This window comes from Watersipora subatra, chromosome 9, assembly GCF_963576615.1.
Source record: "Watersipora subatra chromosome 9, tzWatSuba1.1, whole genome shotgun sequence".
In the NCBI taxonomy this organism is placed as follows: domain Eukaryota; kingdom Metazoa; phylum Bryozoa; class Gymnolaemata; order Cheilostomatida; family Watersiporidae; genus Watersipora; species Watersipora subatra.
The window spans coordinates 10,897,412-10,912,419 of NC_088716.1; the positions used below are offsets into that span (position 1 = coordinate 10,897,412).

Here is a 15,008-nt window from a genome sequence, read left to right on the forward strand (position 1 = left end):
CCAATATTCTAGTTCAGAGTTCAAGCATTTTGTTTCGTCTTACGGGTTTGTGCATGTTACTAGCTCGCCAAAACATCCCCAGGCAAACGGTGCTGCGGAGAGAGCAGTTCAAACGGTTAAGGCGCTGCTCAAGAAGGAATCTAATCCGTATCTGGCCTTGCTGGCATACCGGTCTTCACCCTTGGAAAATGGGATGTCCCCATCAGAGCTGTTAATGGGTAGAAAACTCAGGACCACAGTTCCCATCTTGTCTAAGTTGCTGGACCCTCAGACACCGCAGAGGTCTGTAGTCAGGGAAAGAGAGGAGTACAGAAGAAGTCAGACAAAGATCAGTTTCGATCAGAGACATAAAGCAGTGCCGCTATCTCCCCTTAAGGTTGGAGACAGAGTGGTTATCAGAGACTTAAACAGAGAGGCCAAAGTATCTCAGGCGACTTCCCCTAGGTCCTATGTTCTCAGAGATGCTAACGGCATGGAGTTGAGGCGTAATCGTAAAAGTCTGGTGCAGGTAGTCCCGGATAGTGAGTTGAGTTCATCTAGTCAAGTAGTTGTTGAGCCTAGAGAGAGTCCCCAGGCAGGTTGTAATACACCCATCAAGTCAGATGTACCCCAGTACACGACACGTTCTGGCCGCGAAGTAAAACCTCCAGTAAAACTTGACCTGTAACCTCTTGACTCCTACCCACATGCTCCCCCCGATACTCATGTACTCATTTGAGAATACTCCTTTATCATGCTTATGTCTTAAGCTGGCTCGTATGCTATTTTATCTCACTTATATTCCAAACCGAATTGGTATCTACGTCGGTAGAGTCATGTTACTGGTTTTTCAGATAAAGGTATTAGATGTGTTATTTCTCAGTTCATAGCTTTCATACACGTTCCAGTATTATCCCCGTTGCACTTAAGTCACTGTTGGAAAGGAGAGATGTTGTATTATACTCATGTTTGCGTGCTATTTTGTATTGCGCATGAATCTTGGTGTGTTCAATAAAGACAGTTCGGCGTCACGCAACAGTTTTAGCTTGAGAGTGATAGAACGAATATTATTATATATGATTTTAATGATGATAATTATCGCTTCAATATTGCGAAAAAATAATTACAGATTTTTCTCGAATGACAACATTAACAATTTTAATATTTAAATCTAGTGCTGCACTGATATACTGTTGGATAACATCGACCTGATGTATTAGCTATGGTTGCATAGACATATCTGTTCATTTCTTTAGGAGCTAATACCACCGGCTACAGAGTGGTGTGCCTGCGAGCGTTGTCAAGACATGCCATTTCTTCCTGAATGTTTGTGCTGCCATTATGCTGAGTTTGCGCATTGTCTCCTTGACCGAGGGGAGCATGAATGCCTGGTATGCATCCTGGTGTAAACGAATTTGTGGCGTCTGCACCCCTTGAGTTGAGGTGGAATAATTACCTGCGATATCATAGTGAGTTGGATATTCATTTAATGCCAACAACACCAAGGCTATGCTAATGTGTCAAGCATTATCTACAATTCTTGTGTTACACATTTAATGCATCAGCTGAACACACACATTCTGAACTCGTGGAACACAAGGAGAACTGGTATATTTGGCTTGTACACTTACTACAGTAGAGAGTGTATTAGTTTTATGATTTTATTATATAAAGATCGAGATTGTTTTGATGATCAGCAATTATTGTTTTTCAATAGTTGTTTTGGTAGATAATCTATTCCCATTTGGAGAGCCATCGCCAAATGCTCGGAAAAGGTTGTGTGCATACCGTAATCTTGTGTTTTGGTTTATGCCGCAAATCTTGTTTGCAAGTCTGCAAACTCTTCTTCATCATCCGTTGGTGGGAAAAGAGCCCGAATCTTAGACACCAAGCATGCAGGTAGAGGCCGTTGCTCACGGCGACAAATTTGCGGCATAAGCCAAAACACAAGCTTGCAGTATGCACACAACCTTTGTAACAACATCCGTTGTAATGGACCTCACTCTCAGGCCGTGGGAAATTAGATCGGACTGGCATCGCTTGAAGCCTTCCAGCTCCATGGTGTTAGAGCTGGTGGTCTCTGTTGACTGCAAAGTAAAGAAAGTTACGACCAACAATTACTTTCACATTATTTGAATGAACTATTTAGCTAGATGAGCAACTTCATGTTTATGTATTGATAAATAGTAAAAAATTTGGGTTTTTGTCAGGCTGTGAAGTAAAAACTGTCAAAGTTTTACCTTGACAAGATGGCTGCTGACTATTAAACCGCAGCTCTGATCCATCATAGTGTAGGCTCTGTATAGTGCGCAATGCCCCGGACTATCGCATCTACCGTCACCTGCCAAATCAAGCTCCCAATCGATTGCTGCCATCAATCCCTCGTTATGCAGGGTGTACTGCTCAGCAATACACTGTAAAATATTGTAAAACTTCATTATACAAGATTAATTTGTATCATTATCATTAGTCTAAGAATGTAGAATCCTCTTCCCCCTTTTTGTGCTATACTATGATGAAGAATCAGAATTTTGAATTATAATATATTTTGCTTGAAGGATGACATATTTTCATTTCAAGAAAAAAATTGTTTCTAAATGTTGTTATTCAATTAGTGTGCCAAGCTTTTACTCACATTTTCCAAGTTTATGAGTAAATATTAACACTCACACCATGTAAGTATTCTCTTTGTTGGTAGAGGCAAACGCTGTGGCTTGGTATTGCGATGTTCAGGAGCGACAGAAAACGGAGGTTCTGCGTAAGGCATCCGCCAGACAAGAGTGATGCAGCTGCCAGCAGGGGGTTGATGACGTGAGCTCTGTTCACCCTGGCAGTTGTTTCCCAAGTGTACGATTGGTGACAGGAGGCACATGTAACCTTGAACTCTACCCATCCGCCTTCTCGCACCATCGTGAATGAGCAGGGGAGGGCGCAGGTGTGACAGTGAAATAGTCGCTGGAGTGCTGTCACACTTACTATTATTTTCTCCTCTTTGAAGGACGATTCGGGTCTGAAATCACAACACAATAGTTGACTTGCAATAAGATTTGTACAACATCATTTCCTGTTATTATATCATATTTGCTTGATCAGAAAAAGAATAAATATATAGCCATGCAATCATGACACAGATTTTACAAAACCCTATCAGAATCCATGATATTGTAAACATAAAATGTGAGTAATAACTCTATGGATATTTTTTATATTTTGTCAAGTTTGGTTTAGTTCAGCTCTATCTTACATGTAATTGGAGAGCGTTTGACGCTGGCCAACATAGCGCTCAAACTCTTCCCAGTCTTCAGTGGTTGGCACAAACTCTTCATCTAATACTAATAATAATCAACTAATAATATTAATATGCTATTAACGATGATACCAGAAAATGACAATAACTATTTTATATAACATATCTATAAGTGAGTGGGGGTTAAGAAATTTGGCGAAATTAATCGTGAAACAACATTATTTTATCAATTATATATTAATATATTACGTTTTACAGATAGATATGCAGTATGAATTAGTTTTGTTATTATAATAAGAATAATACACGTAATTAAAAAGATAAAATACTAATAATATAATATTACAATTAAATGACATTAATATTGTTATATTAAATATAGATTAATACAGTACTATTAGGAGAATACTAGATAATAACCCGAGTTACAACTACTAATACAAGTAGTTCATAAAATAAATTACTCACGTGCTTTGGTGATATGTGGAGTATGCAAACAGGTTAGAAAACATGTCGTCTTTGAACTGGCGAAAACAAAGGTAAGAGTAAGCAGACGAATAAATAAAGTTTGTCACATCCAGCTTCACCCAGTTGCTCCACGCCCGGTGAAGGTCTGGTCTTTTTTCAGCTCTTGGCAAAAAAAAAGGTGCTTCTCAGCTTGGCAGCTGCACAAACACTATGTGGCGCGTTAGTCATGATGACGAATTGAAATAAACAAGTTTAATATGAGAAAGCGTGTTTGCTATTTGCGATAGATCAAACTTGAACTGAAACTAACATTATCTGATCATGTGACTTACAATTCCCGCTATATGGCGCGAAAAATTTCTACAGCATTTTTCAACCATCATAGCGGACCAAAAGGCTCATCATTTTTATCAGAGGATGATATGCAATCGTTCAAGCTAAGCCTAAAAAATTAAACATATTTTTATGCTACGTTTTGAGATATCAGTGCTCAAAGTTGCAGCATTACGATGCCGATAAAATAGACGCGTAAGAACAATAGACATGGTTTTTATAGCAAGCGTGAAGTATATTTGTGAAAATAGTTCGACGAATAAGGATGCATGAAAGTGTAAACATAAACTATCTCGCACACATTTTAGCCGTTTTAGCACACATACGTCACATTTTAGCCGTTTTGGAAAACGAATCCAAACTAGGGCGGTCTCGTGTGGCTGCGATTTTCTGTTCGTTTTTAGCTTTTACGAGCTTTTAATCACATTCCCACATATTTGGCACCTACAACACAATAGAGTAAGACATGGCGAATCTTTTGATACCAAATAACTGTAATGTGAATTTTGTTGCAAGTCAACCTTTAAGGCTTGCAACATCAAGAGCTTCGATGTCTCCTGAGCTCTTCGAATTCGCTGAATAAACTGTTTCCATTCACATGTATATTCACATACATATGAAATGCTTTTATAAGTCATGCTGTGCTGACTGACTTTATGCATAAAAACAGAAATCTTCTAAAGCTGAAGCTTTAGGATTAATTGCAAGTTGTCTTCCCTTTCCAGCAGCTAAAGGCCAGTTCACACTATGTCGCCGTTTGTCGGCGTCCACCATCGATTATGTGAACCGCGAAATGATGGCATCGACGAAGTATCGCGGACACGTCGGGAAAGTTTGCAACTGTCAAACTTTCCCGATATTTTGCCGAGCATTGATGACCGCCTTTCAAATTTGAACCATTTCGCCGATGGTAATTCGCGAATAGAGTGATTTATTCATATCAGTTTATGATAGTCGCTGCGGGACTAGTTTTTTATTCTCACACGCGAAAACAAAGAGATTCTTCGCGAAAATTTAAAAAGATAAATGAAAACACTGCGTCACCTGAGTATTTCCTGATGCAAACGCCGATGGTTATGTGATAGTGTGAACATGGTTGGTTATTATCGACGATCACCGAAGTATTGTGGCAGCAACTCTGAAATACAGCGATTAAGTGTGAACCAGCCTTAACTACATGCAAGACAGGAGAGTGGAAACCTACATAATTCTGGATATTATAAAACAGCCTTCACATTAGAAAAGATACAATCCCAGGTAATTTTTGCCCACAAGCCAGAGGGCAGCAGGCCTAAAACTACTAATGATAATTTTTTTCCTTTGACACAACTTGTGTGTATATTACGTACGATGTCAGCCTCTTCATTTTGACAACATGCCTCCGAGGACGATGCTGAGTCCCACTGAAGACTCGAGTTCCCTTGAGCAAAAAGAATCCAGGACCCTCCATAGAATAGCTGCGTCTTTCCTATAGTGGAGCCTTGAAACCTGTCCAACTGGAGCACAGGCTACACATTAACAATATAGTTTAATAGTGTTCACAAATTAGAAACTAGATATGAGCAAATAGGGTTCGGCAAATGATGTTATTTTTTCTTCCATTGTTTTCCTTCCATACATTTTCCTTCCCTTATAAGGTGAAACTATAAAGGGCTGGTGTTTTCTTCAACAGGTTTAATTTTTTTCAAAATAACATCTACTCTGATAGTGTATCATCCCATGAAGTTCTATACTCAGAACTGTTTCATGATGGCTATTAGCATTACGCTAAAAAACTTCTCATTTTTAGCAATTTTTCAAAAGGTAAAGAAGTGCAAACCGCTAAAAGAATTAGCCAGTGTAACGGGAGCAATGTAAAAAGGTCTAAAACAAGCTACAACATGCTTTATGCCGCTGGAAGCATAATGTCGATACGAAGTGAAACGATGGTACATGCAACCAGTCATTAATAATAGCGCATCAGTTATATATTTCTAGTATAGCTGGTTTTGTACCACTGTGTGTAAAGATCAACGTAACACAAATTACTGCACGGACGGTGGGCTATGTCATTCATTATATGGTTTTACTACCTTCAGCCTTCTTAACAAAGCCAATACAGCTAGAAGGGCACTTGAAAACTACTTTTCTTGCTGATAGACCTTGGTGCTCTTATTGAGTTAGCAGTTTTGACAGAAAAAATTTTTCAAGTGTTGAGAGTAGAGCTTCACAATTTACATAAATCACCTGACGATTCGATATTACAAATAGAAGATTCGTATTATATCATATTATTATGTAAAAAAGACTTGTACACTTTTGTTAATAATATTGGTGTATTTTAGCCTAGAAAGAAACTGTTTTGTGTTCATGGTAATTAGAATGATTTATTTCATGAATGCCCGTGGGTATAGAAGGCCATGGAATGAGCTTATTATAGGACAAAAAAGCCCGTGCAATTTAGCTCCAGTAAAAATCACTCTGAAAATCTTCAGATGTGATACGATCGACAATATTTCCTTGAATGGTGACAATTTTCAAATCGCCAACCTTAAAAATCGCAAATTGTTAAATCCCAATACCGTGAGGCTTTAGTTGATATTAGTACTGAGTCAGCAACTAGGAAACCAATCAATTACAAATGACCTTGAAACCTTCACATAGTAACCCTAGTGGTAAGGTAAATAAGGTTGACCCATAGATATATAAACCTTATATATCTATCGTTTATATATCTATGGGTTGTCCTCACTAGCTAGTGATGGCTGAGAATTGACATGCTACCATTCTGACCTTCACTCTGTTGACACGGAGTATATCTCCCACTTTACAATTAGGAAGTCGGTTCCCCTGATCAGCAAAAATAGAGACAACGAACTTTGAGCCAGCTTTGTGTAGGGTCTCATTGACAAGACTCACAGTAGTGTAGTAGCCTGTAACAAAGTGTGTCCTTCAAACCTTCAGTGTAAAAGGACCTCCATCTGACACAGAGGAGAAGTTATCTCCCTACAGACTATTGTTCAATAACAGAATAAAGACAGCTGCAAATTGAGTACATATAGACTTTTCGCAACTCTGCCATTAATATACCCTAAATATTAATAACAAGGATTAACAAGCCTCAAAGAGTGTCAAAGATAAGTTGACGCTCTCACTCATACTTTTCTCATGGCATTACAAATAGCAGCTTGTTAGAAATGCCATTTCATGTTTATCTCCACTACACTTTCAAGGTCCATAGAGATCAGACCATACAAGCGTAGTTCAATACAAAACAATAACGGCTTTCGTCTTGGAAGGAAACTCATCCTATGAGGTTACAAAATTTAGTTTCTAAATAAGAGACCACTCACAATAAATAGAATTGATTCCCTACAAATATTTCCATTGTTTGAGAGCAGTGGAAAGATTTGCATATGATATTCATATATAAAAGCCCGTATGATATTCGGGGTAAATCGTGTCCAGTGACCCAGTAAATCCAGAAGGGACAGACAACTCCCCGTGAAAAGTGAAAATACCGAAACGGAAACTAATAAACCCATATCTAATAAAATCACTTTTTATTAATCGTTCACATTTTCTTTTTTTTCTCATGTTTATTAGAAAATTTTGAGTGTCAACAGAGTTTAAGAGGCATTATGAATAGACTCACAAAAACTTTGCACTTTCATACTTCATAAAATGTATCAGGAAAACAGCGAACCACAGAGAATGCTATCACAATGCTGCTCATGGAAAGATTTTATTAGGCCAAAAAATGACACAGAAAATTATGTATTTTAGTGTTTTATTTTGATTAATTTCCTTAAATTTTTTAATTAACATTTTTTACTATGTCAAGAACTGAAGCCCCAAAATCTGGACCATAAAGTATGGAGGATTACCATACATTCTAAACTGAGTGTTGTAGTTGTTACTACACAAATTCGTTTCAATATAATTTGAGTCAATGTGTATTAAAGTAGGAATCCCCAACTTCTGATCCCCATTCAGTTGTTTAACATAAACAATGACCAACCATAATTACCGCCATTTTGAAGTTACACTTAAAAATTCTACATAGCCTACTGATGCCTACATACATGTAGTACATCCACCAACGTATATTTCAATTTATTAACTTTCTGTTACTACAACTTTCAATTCACTATCCTGACTTCTCCACAATACTATTAAGGCGTGGTCACACGAGCACCGAACCGACGTAGGATCGGTTCGGAGGCTGGTTCGGTTCGTGGCACATGTCACACGGCATCCGAAGTCACTTCGCTTCCTAGATACCATACGTATAGAGACAGGACACGGTTTCATTAGTAGTTGTTATGTATTTGAGTTAAATATTTTTATTGTAAACAAAAAACTTTGAGGAACAATTATAATTACACAGCAGATTTATCAGAAGATCGTTCAGCTGCTCAAAATAAATCACTCGATACAAAGATTTTGCTAACCCTGCCCATCAACATAATTATATTTTTTTTATTAACGTATGAATGTTTTTCTATGCTGAGTACATATATAAATCAGTCAACGATACTTCATCAGGATGAATATGACACATTACTTATATTCTACACGAAAGAAAATCACAACCATTCCCTTACATTTATGCAAAACTTAAGTGCAACATCTTACATTTATGCAACCCAATCACAAGTCCAGGTGAACCATGTCGTAAATTGCTTCATGTTGTTATTTAACGAAATAAAGTATCGTCCCATTTCTTTTATCTTTACTCACACGCACGTAAGGAGAAATGTGACGCGTGCTCGCTAGAATTCTAGAATTTTAACCAGCCAATAAGAGCAAGAGTTCGGCACAAAATTTCGAGCACTACCGAAATAGTTCGTTTCGGCTAGAAATGTCTTCGGTCGAACTTTTTACAGTTGAGAGCGACGTCGTTTTGCGTCATTTAGTTCGGTTCGGTGCTCAAATGACCACGCCTTTAGAGTACCAATTTTTAAAACACATTTGGTCAAGTCACTCAATAATTCCTGATTTCTGTATTTGTACTTTTTTTCTCTTTTGGCATGTAATGAAAAACATCATTTTTTGACGATGATTAACGATAAAAAGTATTACATACCCGTATACCAAGTAACCAGACTGGTTAAAAACACTGTTAACGACAAGTTAACAGATTGGTTAACAGACTGGTTAACAACAGCTTGTGAACTGACTTTGTTTAACCATCTTGAAGTTTACAAATTTGGCTGCCAGGTGACCTTTTGCTGGACGCAAATAAGCCACAAAGGAGTGACAACTCCTATGACAGATGTCCATGAGAGATATAAACACAGCGCTTGTAAATCATTAAATTGGTTACTCAAAACTGTTGGCATCTGTAGCCCTCAAATATGTTGCTGGTATGGCAGGGCAATAACTAGAAATTGCATATTTAAAACCAAACACCTACTTGTGCCACGCGCTCTCTTAACTGGGGTAGCGAACTTGACGACTCCGTATACATGAACCTGGGAGAGGCGACAAGAGTCAATCTTATCCAAAGGCGTGTAGGTGTACTGTAATATATTACATGAAAAATCATTCATCAGACGAATTAAAAGGTAGCTGACACTGTCATGAGAACGTTCTTAGAAATGTTTGCAGACAAGCAACTGTCAAAACAACCGCATGCTTGAAATTTACCTCGTATCGTGTTTTTGTTGAATAGCTCATTTTTGCTCTAGTAAGCTATCTGGCCTATAAAATGAAAAGCAAGCGACATCTGAGAATGTCATCATTACCAGACAGCTATCATGGTGTGTATCATAGGGTTGTAATTATGACATATATATACATTTATTTTTTTTTTTATACATTATGTATACAATAGTGTTGTATTTATCATTTTATGGGTGATAAATTAATTGAAGAAAGCTTTACAATGATGCGTTATAAAGAGTTGCACATATCCTTCGTTTTTTCGTGGCGTCATTTTATCGTTGTCGGCCATTTTTATAGACAATTTTCTCGTTAAAAACACGAAGCTTTTGCGATGAATTTTTGAAAACGATGCTTTGCTTTACAAATTTTTTATTATAGTATCAAAACAACACCGAAAAGTACTGTTAAATAAAAGAAAAACAATCGTTTTCTACAACTATGGCGGATTTTTCGTGAACGAGCGCATGTGCAAACGACTTGATGACGTAAAAAAATGATGGATTATTAAGTTATATTCAACACGGAGCAATGGAATCGTTTGATGAAATGATGATCATGGAATGACACTTCAGAGCCTAGACAGACTTGAAGAAAAATCAGCTCTCTGAAAAATCAGGCCTGTTGTTAATCACGAGCAACAATGTTGCTAAAATAATTCTTTAGTCTTGCTTAGGATAGTTTCTTGTCTAACAGGTCCAGCAAGTATTCTTTTACTCAATTCGTCAAAATCTTTAATGCATACTAATTGATTTGTGACAAACTTGATCCATTTGATCATAAATGTCAACAAACGAAGTAGCTTAAGTTGTTAGTTAGCTTTGGAAAAAACAGTTAAACGGGTTGTCTGAATTCATTGATCAGTGTTGAGTGATCTCTGTGAAACTTTAGCGGATGAGGTAGAGGTAATAAAGAGAAATGTTGAGACTATTCATCGTAAGGAGAGAGAGCTCTGACTGTATCACGGTAATAGATGATAATCTAGTTACGTGTTCGCTATGTTCTTCTGTAGTCAAACTAGATTTCAATGAATCTCTCTAAAGTGTTTGCTCAAATATTGTCTATTGTTCCTACTGAAACATGTCAAAACTGCTTCTTCAAGGTGAAAATTCGAAACAAGTCTTTTTATATGATGCATGTTGTCTCATCTGCTGAAAGGCTCTATTAAAAAGTAACTACAGGCCAAAAGAAGCAGGCCATTCAAAAGAAAGTAAGTTGTTTAACAAAAAGAAAACAAAGCATTACAATGTATTTTGACGTAACAAGGACGTCAAAATATGTAATGGATTAGGAATCGACTAAAAAGAGACAGCCAAGCATCCTTGTAAGACATACTCATGTTCATTCGATGCCTTTCACTAGCAATATGAGGAAGGTAACTTTGGAATTTAGAAAATATGTGGTGAGAAGTTATGTTTTGAGATTATTTTGGTTTTAGGTTTGGCTAATTATAGCATTGGTGTAAAACAGACAAAAATTCCACTGAACAGAAAAAATTTTTGTATAACTTATTTATTGTATGATGTAAGAAATTCTATATAACATAAAGCGCCAAGTCGGTGCAAGCGCGAAAATTCGATTTGAATAATAAGAGTGCCACAGTTTAACTGAAAAATATTGTTCTCTCTTGTCACACTTTAGGGAAAAACGACGTGTAGCAGTACCTTGTTTTCATATACAAGTTACCTTGTGTCCATCATTTTTTCACATTATTTTAGACACATGCGGTGATTTTCTTTCTTTACAATACAGACTTTGCTGATGAAAAAAAATTATTACATTGACATTGGAAGAGGTGCAGTCCCTTTTTACCTTAATACAAAATTACTGTAATCTTGGATCCAAAACAATTGGAGAAACAATTGAAAAGTTGTCGATACTAACCAACAATATCACAGTTATTGTACAGTTATTAAGTTAAGAAGTTAATAAGTTGTTTTCATTTTGAAGGACCAAAGGGATGAGTTTGGGAAAATTTCGAAACAGATTACACTATTTATTAACAGTTTATGCTTTGTATAACATACACATTCTAAGAATGATCAAGTTACGTTGTAGGGTCATCTACCGATGGAAATGTGCAAACAATCCATTTAACATTTTATCATCTGTATCAAAGATTTCTGCAGTACATTTAATGAACATTTGCCTGAATCCAAACGAATATTACTACTTTATACAGTAATGCTATTTGTTTGTCATTCTATAAAACCAATAAAGCTTCAACTTCATGCATTGATTACCATTATTTTAAAACGAATTAGCCATCTGTATTCATTGTTTAAAATTTCTATAATATCATATTGTTTTAGTTGAGTTTATCTACGTACATAGTATATTTATTAGTTACCTACATGTAAATGTAGCTCGCAAAAATATTAACAATGATATAGCTGGTTGAGGCCATCTTATGCGACATACTTAATTCTAGAAAACAGATCGTAGTTTGCCTTTAATTCATGTATAGACGCTAGGCTAGCACACCAACATAAGGTCTGACTTCATACTAATAACCTGGCGATTAGATTTATAGAACGATTATAGACAATATAAACAAAGTGCTGCCATGAAACCATTTGCACCGACCGTATAAATTGTGAAGTTTGCCTAATGATATATTTGTGACAACTTGGGAGTTATATTCAAGAACTTTAAAGCCAAATGAAATTAATTGACAATGATCTGTGAAAGCAAGGATGAAACAATGCTGGAGAATGTTTTAGATAAGTTCCGTGACTACTTCTATCCTCGATCAGGTATCATAGTGAATTGATTTGAATTTCATTAATTTTGTCAAAATGGGTTGACGAATCCAAAATTTGAAGGCACAGAGAATCTTGCTTTAGATGTGGTAAAGTACACCAGCAGAATAAATATGATCTCAGGTAGGTGCATCCTATGACTGGAATAGAAACTAGCTTGGCTTCTTGGGGAAAAAAGGAAACAGATGAAAATATTTTGATATTGAGGTCTGAAATTGATGTAAAGGCTTGCCACGCATAGAATGACGTGAGTCATGAGCAACTTCTGAGTGATGGAGGTCAATATCAAAATAACACGGGTGGAGAATTCCATGAAAACACTGATGGCGAAGATGGCAATGGTCAAGAAGTGCTAGTGCGTGATCGATGGGCACCATGTTAGCTGGCAAAGTTTTACGAAGCCTAGTTTGCTTATGTTAAGCCACTCACTGAGTATAGTCGGTAGTGATAGAATGTGTATGTTGGAAGTTGACTTAATTATTACAAGTTCGTAGCACGCTTCATTGGGGTGTGCATGTTTGACTAATTTTAAAGATGCAGTTTTGCCTACTGTTTGTGCCTGTACATATAAGTTCATTTGTGAGCTATCTGGTTTTTTGTTGGTTTTCTCTGTGATGTTACAAATCAAGGAGGCATGAATTAGTGAATCGCGCTTGTTTAGATTTGTTAGTGCAGTAGTGGTAAATTACTGTGAAGGTGCTGAATGGCCAGTTCTTGCATATTATGCTGTTTTTGCAATTAGGTTTAATAAACTGTTATGAGTGCTCGCATGTGACCTTCATTACATCTACTTTGCCAAACTATTACATGTATTTGTTTCTATATTTTTTAAGCTCGTTTTCTCTCAAGTTATTAATCTACTAATAAAATTGCATGCAACGTACAAAATTCGTTTAGTACAATAAATCAGTCAAGACGTAAACTGATTTACGAAAGCTTAACTCAGCTACCAAACGTTGTGTAAAATCTACTCACCATTGCACATTCCAAATTCAACTCCTTCGCGGTTTTGGGACTGAATTCGATAGGTTTGGTATAGCCTGGGCATGGCTCTCGTGGGGGATTGGGAGAGAGATTGTCCCTCTCCCAATCCCCCACGAGAGCCATGCCCAGGCTAGGTTTGGTAGGGCTCCAATACACTGAACAGTCATACCCCTGGAATGGCATTGGCCTATCTAAACCAATTAACTTCCGTGTGACAATTTGAGCGCCATCTTAAACTTTGCTACATAGGCTTCCGGCTGTAATTAGATAAATGGCAGATCATAATTATCTCAGGAAAAAACCTCGTTTATCTGCTGGAAATCAGTGTTTTGCTATTAATTGTTACCACTACGACAACCCTGAAGCACGGAAGCTTAATGATATATCATTTCACAGGTGTGAGTTTAGCGTTTTATTCCTGCATTAGCAGCACTAGTACAGCAGTAGCTGTTCAGAAGAAGCTTGCTAATAGCTGGTTCGTAGCTTGCTTCTAGTCTAGTCTACTTGGTTATCTCATTTGCTCCCGTGTGGGTGCATTATAGAGATATCAACTCGTTTATGTTTTTTGAAAGTTAATTGTTATATTGTAGATGTTAAAAATTAAGATCTTTGATCAAATGAGTAAGAACAAAATGAATAATGTAAATGTCAATGCTGTTTTTATTATTTTTTTATTTACTTACTTGTTTTTATTTACAAATATTTATGTTATTGTTATTATTGATATGCTATTGATATCATGACAAGACGACCAAATTCTACAAGGCGACAAGAGGACCAACAAATAAATAGTAAATAGAATATTGTCATCAGAATTTTACTCTGAGACTGTGCTTGCTTATAAGGCATTAGGCTCAGATCCAATCAATGCCAAAATACGATTAAAGTACCAATATTTGGCCACATCACAAGATATTGCTTTTCTAATTACCCCTATTCGAGTTCCACTCATTTTGCTATGTATTATATGGTCCTTTATATCAATGGCTATGTTATTACTAAAAATTTTATTGAGTATATTTCTATCTATTTTTGATTTTCGGTCTTCTAAAGTATGCCAGTTTAAGACTTTTATTTTCAATGAAATTGAGTATTTCCATTTGACCTTATATGCCCATCGGAAAGATTTTCTAGTAATGCTCTCCAATTTTTGAATCTGCCTTGTTTGATGAGGAGACCATGCGCATGAAGCATATTCTATTATGGGCCTACAAGTAAATTTAAAAGCTTGTGACCTTGTTATGCTAGATGCTCTGTTTAGTGCCCGCATTAACATATATAAAGTAGAAATTGCTTTTTTAGCTACATACTGAACCTGTTCATCATTATTTAGTTTTTGGTCTATATTAGTACTCAATTATCGTATTGATGGTACTTGTTGTACGTCTTTCCCATTTAATGAATAGACTGCAACAATGGAAAAAGTTCTTGCTATAGACAAGTGCTCACATTTACTGACATTAAAGTTCATCTGCCAGTCTTTTGACTATTTCTCCAAGTTTCTTAAAGCTTCTGTTACTACTCACAGCCAGCCTTTAGTGAAACTTTACCTGATTTTTATTCTTTTACACATCACTATCGTTGACTGT

General features: G+C 36.6%; 2 protein-coding genes across 7 annotated transcripts in view; one reads left to right on the forward strand and one right to left on the reverse strand.

Annotated features, from left to right (window-relative positions):
* The window catches only part of LOC137404776 (uncharacterized), a 39,449-nt gene extending 25,907 nt beyond the window's left edge, over nucleotides 1–13,542 (reverse strand). The window contains exons 1-4 of the mRNA XM_068091007.1: nucleotides 13,411–13,542; nucleotides 9,426–9,531; nucleotides 6,800–6,939; nucleotides 5,377–5,523 (exon numbers count right to left, since the gene is read on the reverse strand). Of these exons, the coding sequence (XP_067947108.1) occupies nucleotides 5,377–5,523; nucleotides 6,800–6,939; nucleotides 9,426–9,531; nucleotides 13,411–13,542 (525 nt within the window). The remainder of the gene's footprint in view (nucleotides 1–5,376; nucleotides 5,524–6,799; nucleotides 6,940–9,425; nucleotides 9,532–13,410) is intronic.
* The window catches only part of LOC137403550 (THAP domain-containing protein 5-like), a 290,272-nt gene that overhangs the window by 243,965 nt on the left and 31,299 nt on the right, over nucleotides 1–15,008 (forward strand). For 5 of the 6 annotated variants that reach the window (XM_068089496.1, XM_068089497.1, XM_068089500.1 and 2 more), the window contains exon 1: nucleotides 13,676–13,815. The exons of the other annotated variant lie outside the window; for it this stretch is intronic. In XM_068089496.1, coding sequence (XP_067945597.1) covers nucleotides 13,691–13,815 — 125 coding nt within the window. In that variant the 5' untranslated portion in view covers nucleotides 13,676–13,690. Of the gene's footprint in view, nucleotides 1–13,675; nucleotides 13,816–15,008 lie in introns of those variants that run through there. 6 annotated transcript variants of the gene reach the window in all.